At 41.6% G+C, this 17,776-nt stretch overlaps 3 protein-coding genes across 3 annotated transcripts; 2 read left to right on the top strand and 1 right to left on the bottom strand.

Annotated features, from left to right (window-relative positions):
* Positions 1–3: 3 nt before the first annotated feature.
* Positions 4–11,098, bottom strand: amfrb (autocrine motility factor receptor b). Its single transcript, XM_042060740.1, has 13 exons — positions 9,929–11,098; positions 9,719–9,811; positions 9,070–9,234; positions 7,826–7,978; positions 7,692–7,732; positions 6,966–7,098; positions 6,537–6,670; positions 6,101–6,211; positions 5,570–5,766; positions 5,154–5,257; positions 3,878–4,012; positions 3,190–3,386; positions 4–1,971 (listed from the first exon to the last, which is right to left on the bottom strand). The coding sequence occupies exons 1-13, from the start codon at positions 10,178–10,180 to the stop codon at positions 1,794–1,796; spliced, it is 1,893 nt and encodes a 630-aa protein (XP_041916674.1). The 5' UTR covers positions 10,181–11,098; the 3' UTR covers positions 4–1,793.
* A 1,131-nt stretch (positions 11,099–12,229) lies between these two features.
* On the top strand, positions 12,230–13,656 carry si:dkey-148a17.5 (uncharacterized protein LOC100535037 homolog). The gene has a single exon (XM_042062371.1). It carries the CDS (start codon positions 12,268–12,270, stop codon positions 13,261–13,263), a length of 996 nt encoding a protein of 331 aa, XP_041918305.1. The 5' UTR covers positions 12,230–12,267; the 3' UTR covers positions 13,264–13,656.
* A 1,183-nt stretch (positions 13,657–14,839) lies between these two features.
* si:dkey-148a17.6 (uncharacterized protein LOC108190685 homolog) lies at positions 14,840–16,984 on the top strand. Its single transcript, XM_042062370.1, has one exon. The coding sequence runs from the start codon at positions 15,046–15,048 to the stop codon at positions 16,117–16,119; it is 1,074 nt and encodes a 357-aa protein (XP_041918304.1). The 5' UTR covers positions 14,840–15,045; the 3' UTR covers positions 16,120–16,984.
* Positions 16,985–17,776: the final 792 nt, after the last annotated feature.

The following is a 17,776-nucleotide window of genomic DNA, read 5'->3' on the forward strand; positions in this document are numbered from 1 at the left end:
AGCTCAATTTAAAAACTTTAATTAGCAGATATATTCATAATGGTACAATTATAATACATATAAAAACTAATTCATTCAGCACTGACACTACTCTCCAATTTAGGCACAATAATTTAATAAAGCTCTATCAGTAGGCCCTACAGCCAATCTCTCATTGAGAAAACATTTCAGACCATCATCTACAATGTTGGGGAAAAATATTAAGAAACAAAATAGACTTCAGAAATAAAATATACTTGACAAAAAATTTTTTGCATAGGGCAAACAGATGAATGTCCAGCAACCTAAAATAAAATAAAATCTCCCATTGCACATCTCACATGGTGGCATTACCGGGCATGTTAGTTTCTCTCTGCTGGTGGTCAAGGACATAAAGAAAATCAAATGTAATACCTTCGCCGGAGTGTTACTCGACAGATATGAAATAACAATGGTAGCTTTATGGCCAGGCACTGCAACAGCACCTCTCCGGTCTCTTGTTAGCTAAATGTAAACGGTTACTGTTAATGGGAGATATTAGCCCACCTCACTCAAGTAGGCAAAGAAACGCAAACAGGAACATTTTTTGTAACCTCTACATGAGCCCCCATACAGTAGACAAAAAAACAACAACTTCTTATCTGTGTGTCAATGTTTTACATCACAGCCTTTTCTGCTTTTGTTTAAACACCATGTGCAACAGGGGATATGTGTCCCTTTAAGACTGTAGGAAAGTAACCCATACATTCTGAATATATTGATCATTTAAAGGTAAAAATGTCCTTAGCAGTCTTTGATACTAACAAAAGGCTAACTTTAAAAAGTAAGTAGTGCTTTTTTTAAAGTTGGGCAGATTGTGTGGAATAGAATAACAATGTTGCCATCCACCTACATTAGAAAAATAAAATGGGCGCGTGGGTTAGTAACACATAGGCAAAAGTTCCATGCTGTAATCAACAATGATGCTGGATAAAATGACAAACTGACAGTGTCTCATCAGGAAGACAATGATATGGATGTCTGATATGTAGCCTTAAGCAGTAGTAATAAGGGTGATGTGGGAGCAAAGTCTATCTATGTAGTACAGTTTGTCTCCACTCGACTGCTAGATCCAATTAGAACACTCCGGTGGTAGATTCTGGCTCAAGAGCAATAAAAGGAAAAGATAGAGAGAGAGAGAGAAAGAAAGAAAGAAAGAAAGAAAGAAAGAAAGAAAGAAAGAAAGAGACAGAGAGAAAGAAAGAAAGAAAAAGAGAGAGATAGAGAGAGAGAGAGAAAGACAGATGCAACATGAGTATCCCTTACACAAACAACACTGACATCCCAGGTTAAACCACAGCTATAAACGTATTCTTCGGACCCGACAAAAATAAGAGAAAAAAAAAAGAGTAGCAACCAACTCTGTTGCTTGTCGTGACTCTGCAACACAATTTCTGAACACACACCATGCAGCAGCCATCTCAAACTTGCATGCTACCACCAGCCATCGTCTATCGTCCTTTGCAACACTGAAAGCTTCAACGCCATGCCAACGCTCTTCAAGAAAGCTCCTAATAGCTATCTGGAGTAGGAAGACAGACTCCTCCGACCGATCAGATCTGGCTAAGGCAACCCTCGAAGCAGCAGTTCTCCGCTTTGTCTCGTCTGGTTCTCTGTAGGTACTTTTAACTACTGTTTTAAGAGAAGGCTGTGTGTGAGAGAGAGCGCAGGCTGCTTGAACTGGTTCTGCTTTGTTTACTGGTGAGTGTATCTCTGTGTGTGTGTGTGTGTGTGTGTGTGTGTGTGTGTTGCTCAAGGGTCCTCAGTGTCCTGGCTCACTCCGTAGGGTATGGCTGCCTGTGCATGCGGCGCTCGGCGGCGGCTGCCAAAGTGTGTCGCTTCCTCAGTGCTGGGTTTGAGCTGGGCTCAGCTTCCTCCAGAGACGGCAGATCTTCGTCCTCATCCTCGTCTTCATACTCCTCTTCCTCTCCTGGGCTTCTATTCATGAACCTCCTATGAGAAGGAAGGAAGGAACATACACAGATATTAATAGCCTGTACACAATACACTAACCTCAGACAGCAGACTCCTCTATGAAGTGTGATTTCACGGGCTGTGCGGGGTAGATTTATTTTCCGTCTGGTTGTGTGCGTGTGTGAGAGCGTTTTCAATTTCAATACAACCATTTGTACAGTGCCAATAACCATTGAAATAGTCTGGAGGTGCTGGGGGGTGGGAGGGGTTAGTGCAATAGGGAATTAGGGGGAAATCCTCTGTCATATCAAAACAGTCATTCCAACCCCTGATAAATAGCTAGTTGAGCATTGTCATTTGACATTAGCACATGCCTGTGTTTTTATCAAGTGAGTGGATATTCACACCTCTTGGTTTAGTGCACACCTGTACATCATGTTTTAACGTTCTGCCATTGCATTTGAGACTGTATTTGTATTTACTTTCTAAATATCATTATCTGGGCAGACGATATTCACAAACTGCAGCATAACCGTTAACTTCAGAAACAGTTCTTATTAAAGAACTTTGCCTTTGGCTGCATCAATGTCCTTTCTGGCCCTTGGTTCTACGAAAAGACGTTTCTCCGAAGTTATGCTAGTCATTTTTCCTCTTATAGGCTACTCATTTCCAAGGTTCTTTTTGTCCTAGGGCAAAAGACAGATTGTTGCTTCATAATAATTAGTCATATTGTCTAGGCTACTTTTCTTGAAACTGCCAATGCTTCTGGTCAACATTTCCTTTTTTTCAGAAATACCTTTTGTTATTTTCAGCTTTCACAAAGTTTCTTTGATATATGGAACTTCAAATCTGATAAGCACAGAGGACATATTTTTTCACAACCTATGCCTAATCTTACATGACACTCCACAACAATTTAGCCTTTATGATAAAGAAAAATATCAAAAAGTGCATATGCTATGGTAATGAGATCACATATGAGATATTACCTGCGATCTTTCAAGTTCCTTTAAAACACAATCAAAAGCATATCTCAGGACAGATGTGAATTAGTCCAATGCTAACTCTGGTGCCATGTAACAAATGGCAACATTTATGTTTAAAATTGTTAACCAATCAAATCAATACATGTATTGTTCATAGTGCAGTATCACCATGTAACATGGTCTCAATACACTACAAAATCACAAACGAAACAAAACTAATCATACAACCAACAATGAAAAATATGCTCGGCCCTGCAGTGCTGTTGTGTACCTGCGCGCTTGCTGGAGTAGTTCCTCCTTCCTCTGCAGAAGCATCTTCTGGCGCTCCTCAGCCGACTTGGAGAAGCGGCTGCCCCGCACCTCCACACTCTCTGGCTCCGCAGACGCGGCGTCCCCGCCCGAGGTGCTGCTCCCCGCCGCCAGATCCTCAGGGGGCGCGCCCATCTGGAGAGGGACCCGCTCCACCGTCTGCCGTCACACACACACACACCATGTAGAACACAGGGGTTAAGAGTAACTCTGCCTGATGCTGTGTACATTGTACATTGCTGCTTTATCATTGGCACTGCATCATCTACAAGACTCTCAGGCTGTCAACGAATCTTACCTCTTTCTCTAATCTAGTAGCTTTTATGTCCCTTATTTTGTCCTCTTATTCTGGATTTTGAATACCACGCTTGGTATACCCGTAATTTCCCAACTATTAGCCGTGGCCTATATATTGATTTTGCAAAATTTCTTCAGCTATGAGGTTAATACACGGGGGGCAGTTAATATGGTATTAATATGGTTTCGTTTCTTTTAACTTGCATACAACACTGTCCTGTTTATACACAATGCGGCTAATACACAGGAAATTACTGTAGTGAGATGGATGTGTTTAGAACTGAAAGAGTCAAATGGCCCACTGGCTGCCTACTAATGACTCCCAACAGAAAGGTCAGGGAAGCAGAAATCACCTGAGTAGGGAAGGGCACCTGGATGCGTCCCTCCAGGATGTTATCGGTGGTGACCTCCACTGAGCGTGTGAGCTGCAGGTCCTGGAGCAGGAGGTTGTAAGGCACCTGAGGGAACATCTCCTGGATCTGATGGGCCTGAGAGAAAAGGGGACAAGGTGTTACCACCCATCTGGCTGCAGTCTGTCTGCGAAATGGCAAACTCAGGAACAGAGACTGACTGGAATTATTGGTGTTTATCATACTACTGGAATTATTGGTGTTTATCATACTAAGGTTGGGCCTGTCTACCAAATGATGCGCTGGCTTTCAGGCAAGTTCTCTAAAAAAAAGTAGAGTGAAACCAACTCTCTGCTGAGTTTGAGTCTATAATTTTAGGAGAATACAATGGTAGGATCTGGCTTCACTCATTCTCTTTTTTTGTCTTTAAGAGTGCTGGGCCAAACTTATAAGTAACCAAAAAAGGAGAAAAGGCTGTGTGCAGAGCACATTGAAGGTGGCACTGTGCCAAAACGCTTCTGTGATAAAAAAGATTGATATATGCAAAATAAGATGACATAGAATGATGAAGATATTTATGTTTTCTGGTGCTAACATTAAAGGTACTGTATGCAACTTTGGTCTGTAAAAAACAATGTTCAGATGCTATTTTACAAGCCCATTTACAACCCTGTAATTAGGGTAGGCTGGGGAATAAAATGGCCCGTTTAAGCAGATATATAGCGCCCCCTCAAGGCGTTATTTGGAATAACAATAGGCTCCAGCAACTTCCTCCTGAATCTCCAACTCGTAGTGATAAAGTAACGTGTGGAGGGGAGCGGTGATCAGAAGGATGGTTTGCATTACAGTCTGTATTTACGTCACAATCCATCGTTCAGATTCGTCCATTTTGTAGTGGTCATTTCAAAGTTCAAGATCTACATATGAAGGAGGAAACAACTGTGTTTCCCATTCACGGTAGTTTTATGGTCATGCACCGAACTTATTCAACAAAGCCAAGGTAAAAATGGTTTTCCATTCTGGATTATCTTTAAAGGGCAACATTACTCTTCACAACCATGAAGAATATTTGAGAATGAATAGAAGCGTTCTTGAAGAGAATACAAATTTCAGTCTTGTAAGTACTGGTAGCAGCTAGACTCATGTTTAAAATGTCTTCTTTAAATGGAGATAAAAGTGCAAAATTTGAACTTTTTGCAACACTCTAGAGGTCATCAGTTCATTTTATACTTTAATATTTTGCTCTCACTTCCCAAAACAACAAAAAATCATGTCTCACCATAGCATTGAGCTGGGAGTTGTTAGCCTGTGCAATACTCAGCATGTTGGTGGTGTGCATGACTTCCACTGAGAAGCTGGGCAGCCAGCTGGCAATGCGAGATCCTACAAACCACAACACCGTGGGAAGTCAAACATGTACCCATTAGCAATGCCCACAATGTGAATACTATCATTATCATTTCACACTTAAAAGATTAAAACTTATTCTAGATATTGCAAAAAATAAGATCCAACTACATAATCCAAACACCAGCAGTATTGGTGAATACACAAAATACTACTCTTCACTTCAAAGAGGCTGCAACACGCAGGTTGAGGTGGGGCCAAGTAAAGCAAACAATGCACAGTTCATCTGGCATAATAAAAGCCTGCAGTTATCTAAGGTCACATCTGAGATCCAGCATGGGCTTTTACCATCAAAGTGGAAAAAGTGATTGTGCTGGTTGATGTGGGGTCGAGCGTCTGCGGCGGGGCCCCCAGGGGCCAGGTTGCCCTCCAGGGCCCCCCTCTGCGGGGGATCCCGGGCATGGCCCCCCTCGCCGCTGATGTTCAGGGGCAGCCGGCAGGTCGGGCACGAAGTGTCCTGCTCCAGCCAGGAGCGCAAACAGGAGCTGAGAGGAAACGACACAGTAAACATTACAAAGCCGAAGCCTATTCATGCATGTGCACAACACACAGGCACACGCAAGCACAGATCAAATAACAGCAGCAACAGTGGCCAACTCCCTAGGTATACTCAGTGTTGCATATCATGGTGTGTCAGATCACAAATGATATGGCCTATGCTGGTCACTAAGGATATGACCTATACATGGCATTCTGAGGGAATAAAAAAAAATGTTTTGAAGCCAAAAAAAAGGAAACAAATGCAAAACATTTCCTGAAACAAATGTTGGCAATCCTCTTGTTCATAGTGGTTCTGCAGCAGAGCAATATACAACTCACTTGTGGAAGAGGTGCCCACAGGGCAGCTTGCGTGCAGTATGCATGGTATCCCAGCAGATAGCACAGTCATCGTTGTTGGCTTCTAACTCCTCTGCAGTGGCCACTGCAAATCTATGAAAACAGACAGTGGAGTAAGCCAAAACCAACTCTTTCACTCACACACACACACAGACACACACACAGAGACACACACAGAGACACACACAGACCCCAACCAACCAAAGATTATCAGCATTACGACCACAGTCCACCCCACTCTCCCAGGTGATTCTCAAGACCTCTCATTTACTCAAAACCTGGCCAAGGATTACCGGCGCACTAAATCTGTGCCTAAGGCTTGGACATTACGCAACCAGGCCAGCAGTAAATCCCTGGCCATGACAGAGGAGTAGGGGCCGGTGTCATGAGCAACTAACTACAACTAAGGGCAGCAGACCTGGCCTCCATGTTGTCGATGACGCGGAGGTAGTTCTTGTGGCGACGCAGGCGACGCTGCACCTCGTGGAACAAGTAGCGCAGCTGCATGAAGATCACCAGGCTGGCCATGGACAACCAGATGTTCCCAAAGAGCTGGAGAGTGTGAGAGAGAGAGAGATAATGTGAGATGCCGTGAGGGAGAGAGGTAGGAACAGAGACAGATCGAAGAAAGGGTGATCATGTATTTATCACTACTACTGGGATATTTCTCTTCATAGCTCATTTGAGTGGCATTCAAGATCCTTTATCTCTATGCCTACATACATAGTCAGGTGAACACTTTTGATAGTTCTCCCTAGTAATTTAGCATCACACATGCAACCATGACTGGAGTACTATAAGCCTCGTTGCGAGTTAGAACAGAAACCAGCCCCCCTCCCCCACTCACCAACATGTGGATGTGATGCATTAGGTCCAACGACAGCATGACCATCTCCATAACAAAGTCAGTGTAGTAGATGTGGCTACCTTTGCCCTCCCAGGTGCCCTCGTGGTTCAGATCCCACAGGTGAATGGAGTAGCTAAAAGAATGAGGGGGATAGTGATTCAGTGACCACAACCACACAACTGTAGTGTGCCTCTGGTGAAATGTTATGTTTTAAAGCTTAAACTTGTTGAACTTTGAGAGAATGCGGCCTAATGTGGACATGCAGTGTTTATTTCTGCAGGTGTGCTGTCCAGGATACTGACAAATGAGATGATAGGTCATGCACTAGCGGTAAAACATGTGCTTCTTCCATTCATGAGGTGTGATTTTAAACTGGTCTGCTGAAAAGTAAACATACACTGAAAAGCAACACAGCTGAATGATTTTACATCTCTGTGCACATCGGTCTTTAATAAACATAGCCCTAAGGTTCATTTAGACACTAGACTGCTAATTTGACTAGCCTACAGTTTGTAAGCTGAAATATAATCCTTTAATTAATGAGTCTGCTAACTAAATAAAGCCCTAATCCCCCTTTCCCTTTACCACACAAAGCTGCCATTTCAGCTGACGCGAGCTCTGGTAGAGCAAGGAGAAAGGAGTTTCTCTCAAACAAGCAGGAGGCGACTAAGTCCAGGTGCCAAAGCAAGAAATTAGATCATTATCTTTGGGTGTTCTGAGGCTTACCGCATAATGACATGGCCAGTGCGCACGGTCACCAACATACACTACAGAGAGAAGAGAAAAAAAAATATGTGTTTACGCAAAAGAGAAAAATACATGGGTGAGCTCATGGGTGATTGCCATGTTACATATTTCACCTCAGCAGCCATGAAGGCCAGCGTGTGCATGCCATGGGCCGGCCCCCACAGGCCACACAGCACTCCTAGACCACAGCAGGAGAGGAGCAGACCCGTCAGCAGGGACATCACCCGCATGTGACTGCTCAGAGGGGTGGTCGGGGAGAAGGAGAGCTTTGGGACAAAACACACACACACACGCACACAAACACAAACACACAAGTTAGAACACTGGAACCCAACAGACCCCTTCTCAAACACAGATCGGCCTGTTATGTCAGATTGTGTGATCTGCTATGCAATTTTAGTTAATCTAATTAGTGTCGCGATCATGCAACAAAAGCCGCATATGGGCATGTCCTGTAACAAACTTCCAGAGGCTGGCGAGTTTGACCAAAGTCCTTCAATTTTAATGGAAACACAAGGACTGAGAGGACCTAGTGAGAGCAGGTTCCTGGACAAGTTCCCACCTCCTTAGGTTTTACCCTGAACGCCCATATGGAAACGAGCCTATATTAGGAGGATAGATCACTTCAGCCAACTATAGCCTAATGCTTAACGGCAGTAGGTAGGACAATGTCTGGTACAACCTAAAATCTAAAAGCAAAGAATATGCCATTTTAACATTGACCTACATGTAACATGTCCATAACCTGCAATCATAACCTGACAACAAATAAAAACAAGTCCCTGGAGACCTAGCTTCTCAGATGCACAACATGAGCAGCTCCCTGCATGACCAACACTCTAGGCCTCACATGCTTTAGCCAGATACTATTAATAGAGGCAGACCTGAAAAAGATATGGCCTACCGTTGTCACTCATTTAAAAAGATTTACTGTCTCATAGCACAGCAATTTGTAACAGTTTATACTGTATTATTGTAGTGTTTCAGCGTTAGCCCCTTCACTGTGAAGTGTTTTGGGTGACTTGAAAAGCACTATACAAATGCAATGCGTTGTGTTGTGTTGTGGCTATGCAAGTAAGAAAGTGTAAAGACAGGCTCGGAGCAAGACTAAGAAAGAGCAGATGAGCAGATTTTCAGAGTCTTCCTACATTTACACGACTCATGGCATCCCCAAGCCCCCAAATAATAATATAATAATAATAATAATCTTTATTTATATAGCACTTTTCAAAACAAAGTTACAAAGTGCTGTAAACTTCAAAACTCCCTTCGGTTTCACCACACCTGTTAGTACATTAGAATGCAAACTCCCTTTTGTGTTTACACTAGAGAGCAACAAGTGCCCAATTTAACTCACATATTCAAAGCGGTCCTTGCATAACTGAACCATGAGGTGGAGGAAGATGAGAGCAGCGAACCAGAGGCACCACATGACCACCTCTTCCACGGTCTGCACGTTCAGGACTCCAAAAATAAAGATGAACTTGTAGAAGATGAAGTTCCAAAACTTGTCTTTCAAGTGCTAGACAGATCAGGACAAGAACAGAGTCAGAAAGCTAGAAACTTATGGCAAAGGTTATCCAAGCGAACAGATGTCGCCCTGGTCTGAGATAAAACAGTGGACAGCAGTATGGCATCTAAAGACCACCTGAGGTGGAAGGCACAACAAGTAATACTAACAAGACAAGTTCATAACTTGGTACACACGAGCCTTCATTTTTTGGTCTCAAGACTAGAGGGAGAGGTAACCACCACAACTGAGACAACTTTAACACTTCTACACCTAGTAAACTTTACAGAAGGGGCTCGCTCCTAATATAGCTGACCTCACACTAGAAAAGCAGTAGCCTACCAGTCCCATGCAAGAAGCCTGCATTCTCATAGTTACTCGGCATCATAGAGCGGCAGTTTTTCTACTCATGTGTATTTAAATCATTCCCTTATTAAATGCCTCTTTTTTGATGTATTATGGCTGACTGGAGCATGAATTGAATGAATAATCATACCTGCTTTTCACTGACTCTGAGGGCTCCAAAAATCATCCATTGGATCATTTTGGCAATGACCATAAGAGTGCAACAAGCGGTGTTGACAAGCACCTTAGGGTAAAATCAAAATTAGGTTTGTATAAATGAGGCACGACAGCATATCTGACAAGACATCAATCTTATTTGAATGTGCATTTACGGACAAAATACTGTTCATATGAAGCTTACCCAAACATAAACACTGTCATTAACAAGGTACCACAGGACTGTGGACAACATAACTTCACTGTCCACATCTTGATCAGGGTGCTGGAGAGTGTCAACAGAGCCAGGGGCTTCATCCAAAGATGACGACTTCAGCCTAAAATCTGTCAGGGTGCTGTAAGCGCTGTAGATACTTCCTGTCAACAGGACTACGCTGAGCGCTATGTAGGTTTGCAAACTGGGCCATGGCAATCTCTCCAAAAACATCAGTGGCATTGCAACTTAAAGCGTGTGGGGAATAAATAATGTCCAAATCCTCACAGTCTTACAGAGTTTAGATCCTTGGAACTCCAAACAAGTTCGTCTGCCAATGTAAATAAGTTTCCGCGCCAACTGCGCGGAAAAACTTTACTTGTCAACACGTTCAGTCAGACAGTCAGCTGCGTGGACCAGACAGCTGGATAACTAATATTAAGCTAGCGAGCGAGCTAGCTAGCTAACTGTTAACTAGGTTAATTCGAGGCTAATCATCGCTGAAAGTTCCAACACAATAAAATGAGTTAAGGTTAGACTAATATACTAAGGTTGTAATCAAATGTTTTTGCCAGGGCCTGCCTAGATCTCTAAATTCAGGAAATTGGCCTCACAAAATTATGTTATGAGATGGGCAGCGCCAGCAAACCACAATTGGCAAATGTATCGCTAACGTTTCTAACCCTAAGCTAGCTTTCCACAAACTATCACTTTGCAGCTAACCTCCGCGTTTAGCTGTTTCTAGCTTTCCTATGGGACAACTATCTCTCGTTAGATTTTGAACAAGATTAACCACCGCGACAGATGTATCACGATTATGGACAGCAGTTGAATATATGAAAAACATATATTTGCGTTAGCAAATACTAGCTATCACATGAATGATCAACCTAAGGCTCACCTGACCTGGCTAGCAAACTTAGCAGCTTCGGTTCAAGGATACCATGACAGATACGCGTAGATATGTACGTCAGAGTTTGAAACGGCGCATTACAAGAATCTAGCTTTAGGGTTGCATCTACCAAATGCGTTCCTTGAGTATGTCAATCTCACTGTCCGATATGTTTGACTCAGGTGGCTTATCCCAGCATAGTCCCCAAACATTATTCTTCTCCGACGACTATACCACAGACCTAGAGAGTGCTTCGTGCGAGAAGACTAGACAATTTCAAAGTGGAAAGTGGTATCTATGCTGCCACCTACTGGCTTGAGTACATAATGCCACCAGGACTAATATGTATCAAACTAATAGAAATCTATGTATCAAACCTAACTTCATTCATAATGACAGTCAAGCCACACATTAGTCTTGGTAATTGTATTTAATATTATACTGTGTGTGTTCACATTGACCAAAGTTGATGAGCACACTACATCAACTTTCTTGTTAGGCTACATGCATCACTCTCATCAGACCAAGCTGTCAGCCACATAAGCCCCTATAGGCCTATTATATGCATACTTCACTACTGAATATAATTAATTTAATTGAACTTCGATTTGATCTAACTAAATTTAATTGAATTAACACTTTAATTTTTTAATGTCTGAGCTCAATTTAAAATATTTAACCCATAGACAGGGGGTCAGTGAAATAATGTTCAATAGACTAAGTTAAAGTTTTGCTGTATAATTTCAAAAATGCATATAGATGATGACCATTTGCACCAATAAAACTAGCAAACGGTGTCCATTGTTCCCACCCATATTAACAATAACTCATATGTTTGTGACAGATCACATCAATGTTTCATGAATCACTTGAATTACTCACTTCACTTCAATGAATAAACCATTTCTAGCTGCTTAGAAATGCGTGTCAGTTCACATCATCAAATTATGCCATCCAAAATAGTTGTCACATTCAGCAATCATCTCATGACCGCTAGCTGCCCATTCCTTGAGTACACTGTAAAAAGAAGGGGAAGGGGAATGTTCTCCCTCAAAAGGGGTCCCTGCAGTTTGGCAACCTCTGATCTAGGCTATTGCACTTGTTTGGATATCCCTGGTAATTAAATGAAGTTGTATAAGCCTATTTTGTCACCATCCAGATTCCAGACATAACTTGCATTTGCTGGTTAAGAGACAAACCACATTACATATGAACAAAAATAACTTGATAATAAATGATGTCAAGAACAGAATATGCATCTAATAAGTATAGGGTATTTCCTGACACTGCTGTGACATAAGTAGACACACACCCTGTTTTGCAGAAGTGAATCACAAGAGCAGAGTAAGGGTTGCTGAGTAAGAACAATTCAAAAGGAACTAATGTAGACAATGGTTTGTGTGACCAGTGAACATTGATTTGATTTAGAGCACGCAACATGAATGCCTCCGGACCTTCCAACCTCAATAGCACAGCATTGGATGAGTGGTCTATGGCAAGTACATCTGTGGCTTGCATGATTCTGAGTCTGTCCTTCCTGGTAGGGGCTCCCGGGAATCTACTGGTGATTTGGACCATCCTGAAGCACATCAAGCTGCGTTCCCACACAGTGGTGCTCATCCTCCATCTGGCTGTCGCGGATCTTCTGGTGCTGTTCACCCTGCCCCTGTGGATCTACTCCCTGGCAAACTCCTGGGTCTTTGGGAACGCTACTTGCAAAGCCATAACTTACATCATTACTGCTTGCATGTACAGCAGTGTGTTTCTCATCAGCATTATGAGTATAGAGCGCTACGTGGCCATCCACTACCCTTTCAAAATGCGTGGCTGGAAAGGTTTGGATATGCTGTACAAATGTTTGGGAGTCATGTGGTTTGTGTCTTTTCTATTGGGAATTCCAGTGATCCTGATCCATTACGTGGATGAGACTGATGATGGTACTCTTCAGTGCATTTTCAAAAATTATACCTCTGTGAACCAAGAGCTGTTTTGCCTCTGCCTAGAATCCTCTGTTGGCTTTGTGATTCCATTTTCCATTTTGGCCATCAGCTATTGTCAGGTGGCCACACAGCTAAAGCAGCTACACTCCGCCACCAAACAGAGGTCAACTGTTCTGATCAGCAGTGTGGTGGTGGCCTTTGCCCTTCTCTGGCTTCCTCATCACATCCTCAATGTCATCGACGTTATCATCCTGTCCACGGAGAACTCTGACTCTACACCAGACTACAGAGATAATTTTGTGCTCATTGCAGGCGCCCTGGCCTTTATCAGCAGTTCTGTGAACCCTGTGCTGTATGCTTTTGCGGCACGAAATTTCCAGGGTGGACTTAGGGGGTCTGGCTTTGTGAAACTGTTCCTTGACATAGCCTCCAATTCTTTAAAAGCCAAAGAGAATTCAAAGGTTCAAGATTGCACAGCACAAACTGAAGTATAACAGGTTACAGGAGAAATAGGTCCCTCCCTCCTCTGCCGTCCCCACACATACTTCCTGATGTTTCCCACTGTGCAAAAATACCTATTTTGGACGTCCAACTTCAGGTGCAGATTGTAACGCCAGATGAAGTCTTTTTTCCCGACGTCCAGTATTGACATCCACAGAACCTCTCTATAACGTCCAAAATAGGTTACATAGTCCTATTGAAGTCCAAATGCATGGGGTCATGGTTAGACATCAAAATAGCGGACGTTTACACATCCTGCAGTCTTCCAGAATTGGTCTTGGACAGACGGATGCAATAAAGACATGATCTGCATGTCCATCAGACGTCTAATGATGTATAATGTTTAGTGGGAATGTTAATGACTGAATCAATGACTGAGCTGATTTGACCAAAAATAAACAAACATTAACATTGTTCTCATTAGTCCATTACTGACTGTTCCATTTTATCAGATAATTTCATCAGAATGAGGAAGGCGCTGTGTGGTTTTGCTAAGCTCTTTTTTAAAATTGAATGTAGACAAGCTTCATTAGAATGAGCATTTAAGAGTAAACATAATCTATTCAAGTCAATCAGACAAAGACAAAGCAACAAATGTGCATTCAAAAAAGGTTCAGAACCACTTGTACTGTTGATCTTGCAGGCCTATAGAAAAGCAATTTCCTAGTGATTCCTACCAGACAAGGCAACCATGTAAGTGTGACATTATGGTTCCACGCACAGACTCATTATACTCAAAGGCTCATCATACTTATCATACTCATGCACTGTAATGTTAAGAAAATACATGCAACACATAATGTTAATGCATCAATGACTGAGATGATTTGACCATGAATAAACAAACATTGAGATTGTTCTCAATTTTTGAAATTGAAAAAATTCACTGTTTCTGTACAGTAAAATCTTATCTTAGTGCAGATGCAAAGACAGAGTATTAATGTTACCTCTGGCATAAAAAAGTTTACCTGGTGGCCTTTTGTGCAAAGTCAGTTAAATAATAGCGGACCTTTGAAAACAAAGTAACAGAAGATTTTAAGGTGTATGCTGGTTTGTTTTCAGAGTCACAGTAATTGTTCATGGGTACTTCAAAAATATATTTAATTCACTGAAATTCTTATATTTAGGTAACCAGTAATATGATCTAATTATATATTTCCATACAAATATAAGAATAAGAATATAAGAACCAGTACATTTTGTAAAAGCCAAAAAAACAACAAATCACACTTGTTGTCCATGAGTATAGACTTAAGCCATTTTCAACGTAGTTGAGTGACATAAGCTCTCCCATATCATGTGCACACAGATATGTTCTCACGTCCAGCCAAACACAACAAGAAACCATAAATTAATTTGGTTGACTGAAGCTGTAGAAGTGTGTTTAATTATGTCTTAAAAGTTTTTTTTTATTTCTTATGTAAATTGTTACATTGTGTGTCAAATTAAATGCATGCTTCTAACTCAACAAATCAATTAATTTTTTTGTTGGTAAAGCATTGTTATTTTTTTGTTATTAATTAGATACTCTTTATATCTGTTTGTCTGGGGAAACTATGAGAAACCCATGGAATGATGAAATCATATATCATTTCTCAACATGAATGTCTGCTTTTTTTGTCACAGCATTGACCAAAGCTGTTTTTTAGCATCTTCCCTGTTCATCATTTCTTACTTTCTGTTCAAAAGAAGGAAGTCAAGGCTGTCTTTAAAACTGTGTCTTCTGCCACAGCATTTTCCAAGGGTGCACAGTCTCGACAAACCTTGCTGTGACCATGGCGAGTGTGGGTATGGATAGTCAGCCTCAGTCCAGTCCAGAAACTGGGCTGGTGGTGGCTTCTGTTATCTTAAGTCTTTCTTTTCTGGTCGGCGCTCCTGGGAATCTGTTTGTGATCTGGATCATCCTGAAGCACATCAAGCAGCGCTCTCACACGGTCATTCTCATCCTCCATCTGGCCGTTGCGGATCTCATGGTGCTCATCACCCTGCCCCTGTGGATCTACTCCTTCGCCCACTCCTGGATCTTTGGGCTGGTCACATGTAAGGCCGTGGTCTATCTTGTCTATGCTTGCATGTACAGCAGTGTGTTTTTCATTACTATTATGAGTGTGGAGCGCTTTGTGGCTGTTCGTTACCCCTTTGCCTCAGCTGGCTGGAGAAGAAAACAAGCGCTTCATAAGCTACTGTTTGGTGTCTGGGTGGCGGCCCTTCTCTTCAGCATTCCGGTGATTCCCACGCAAGCGCTGGGTGAGCAAACAGGCCAACAGCTTTGTACATTTAGGGAGTACACTTCCGACACTGAAGAAATTATAAATGTGCTGCTGGAGACCATTGTGGGCTTCGTCGCTCCACTTACCGTTTTGGTGGTTTGTTATGGCTGTCTGTATAGCCGCATTGCGCAGATGAACTTCAAATCCAAGCGCAAGTCAACAGGTATCATTGCAGCGGTGGTTGTCACGTTTGTCATCTGTTGGACCCCTCATCACATTGGCAACATCCTCTCCCTGATTTACATTGGGATCCAAGAATCTTATGAAGAGGCAGCCGAACGTTTGGAGGAGGTTAGACAGACCATGATGTTTTTTGCGGCAGCCTTGGCATTTGTCAGCAGCACTATTAACCCAGTGCTGTATTTCTTTGCTGCGCGGTCATTTCGAAGTTCACTGCGCGACACGGGGATACAGAAGCTTTTCCGCCACATCTCCAGTACAGCTACTGGTGAGGGGAATAAAGACTTATGTTTCACATCCAAGAGGCAGAGCTCTCACACCCAGTCTTCACAGTGTTGTACAGAATCAAAAACTCAAATAGACCTCCCGGACATCTGTCACCAGGCCTCAACTTTATGAGATTTTACTGTTGTGCATTTGTACAAGTTTTTATTGAGAATTTATAACATTTATGCATAGGAAAGTATCATTTATGTGCTGTTATGGAACTGATTATAATGCATTTTAATGCAAATTTGGAAAATAATGTATTGTATTTTTGCATTTTTTGTATTTTTACTTTTTTTTTAGCTTACTGTTTTGTATTTTTACAAACCAACATATAATGAATCCATAAGTCATAATAACTCATTACAAGAAAAACAGAAGTACACAGGTGTATAAATTACCTTAAACCTTCATATTCATATTATAAATCATCCTAAAATTATAAAATTTACATTTGAAATGTTAGGACTATTAAATCACCAAATGATACTGTATCAACAAATTAAGCACTTAAAATTGAGATCTTTTTGAATGTTCGTGATTTTGAATCTGACGATTTAGTCTTTTTTAGAATGGCATACGGTCCTTTTGAGTAATTTCAACAACAGGTTTAGTAGAAATAGTTGTGAGAACACTGAAGATTCAACCATGGTTGATACCATGAACAGCTGACACAGGGGTTTTAAATGTGCAGTGGTGCAAGCTTTTTATGCACGCTACTTGCGTGTTCTGTTCTGAAGTTCTGTGGATTTCACAACTACTGTTGCGTGCACATGTGTGTGAAAAGAGGAAATGGCTCCTCCAGACGCACTGTTTTTGTTAAGAGTTGCTAAAACAAATGAGAGTTCATTAGGAATATTGTGTAATTTAAGCTACCTTTTATTTTTGTTTTTAATAATTTTACAACATCCATGTGTTGTTACTATAGTATACTGTTATCCTGCAAGGTAAAAATGAGAAAGCCTTAAAACAAATGCATTAAATATTTTTCCTACTATGTTTTTCTCTTGTTTTCCTTGAATGTATATTTGCAAGTATGCATTTTCAATATATTTTTAGCATATACATAGTCTGTCAACACACACACATAAATCCCAAAGAGACTTGAGAGTGCCCTGTCTGGCCACACTTGCTATCAATCTGCTCCAGCTAGGTTTCAGTTGATCATTTGAAGAGAGAGAGTGAAAAAACAAACAGACATGAGACAGAGACAGAGAGAGAGACAGAGAGAGAGAGAGAGAGAGAGAGAGAGAGAAAGAGGCTCAAGAGTGCTCCGTCTGGCCATACATAAGTCCCGCCTGTATTAGTTTCACTTAAAGAGAGAGAGGTGACAGCTATAATACAGAGAGACAGAGAGAGGGAGAGAGAAAGAGAGAGAGGGGGAAGAGAGAGTGTGTGTGTGTGTAAGAGAGAAAGAGTGAGAGAGAGAGAGAGAGAGAGAGAGAGAGAGAGAGAGAGTGTGTCCTGCCTGGCTGTTCATGTTAATTTTCACGAGAGAGAAAGGTAACAATATGAGTATTTCTCAGATACAAAGTCATATACTCTTTAATTTGGATTCATTCAAAGTTATTTGCAAATCCAAAATGTCATGTTAAGAAAGACAAAGACATCACATATAATGAAATATAAGTCTATGTGACATTGAAAACTATACTGACTCATGATTTTGTTTAGATAGAAGGGGTGGCTTGAGTGTATGGTTGATGAGCACATTATGACCTCAATCTACAAATGAATGTTAAGGAACACTACTGACCTTTCTGATCTCAATGATTTGATGATACCCAGC

Source organism: Alosa sapidissima, chromosome 14 (genome assembly GCF_018492685.1).
Source record: "Alosa sapidissima isolate fAloSap1 chromosome 14, fAloSap1.pri, whole genome shotgun sequence".
NCBI lineage: Eukaryota > Metazoa > Chordata > Actinopteri > Clupeiformes > Clupeidae > Alosa > Alosa sapidissima.

Coding starts and splice junctions, on each gene's coding strand:
- amfrb (XM_042060740.1), bottom strand. CDS start 10,180: ATGCCACTGATGTTTTTGGAGAGATTGCCATGGCCCAGTTTGCAAACC. Junction 9,235..9,718: donor TCAGAGTCAGTGAAAAGCAG/GTATGATTATTC, acceptor TGATCTGTCTAG/CACTTGAAAGACAAGTTTTG. Junction 5,258..5,569: donor TCACTTTTTCCACTTTGATG/GTAAAAGCCCAT, acceptor TGTGGTTTGTAG/GATCTCGCATTGCCAGCTGG.
- si:dkey-148a17.5 (XM_042062371.1), top strand. CDS start 12,268: ATGAATGCCTCCGGACCTTCCAACCTCAATAGCACAGCATTGGATGAG.
- si:dkey-148a17.6 (XM_042062370.1), top strand. CDS start 15,046: ATGGCGAGTGTGGGTATGGATAGTCAGCCTCAGTCCAGTCCAGAAACT.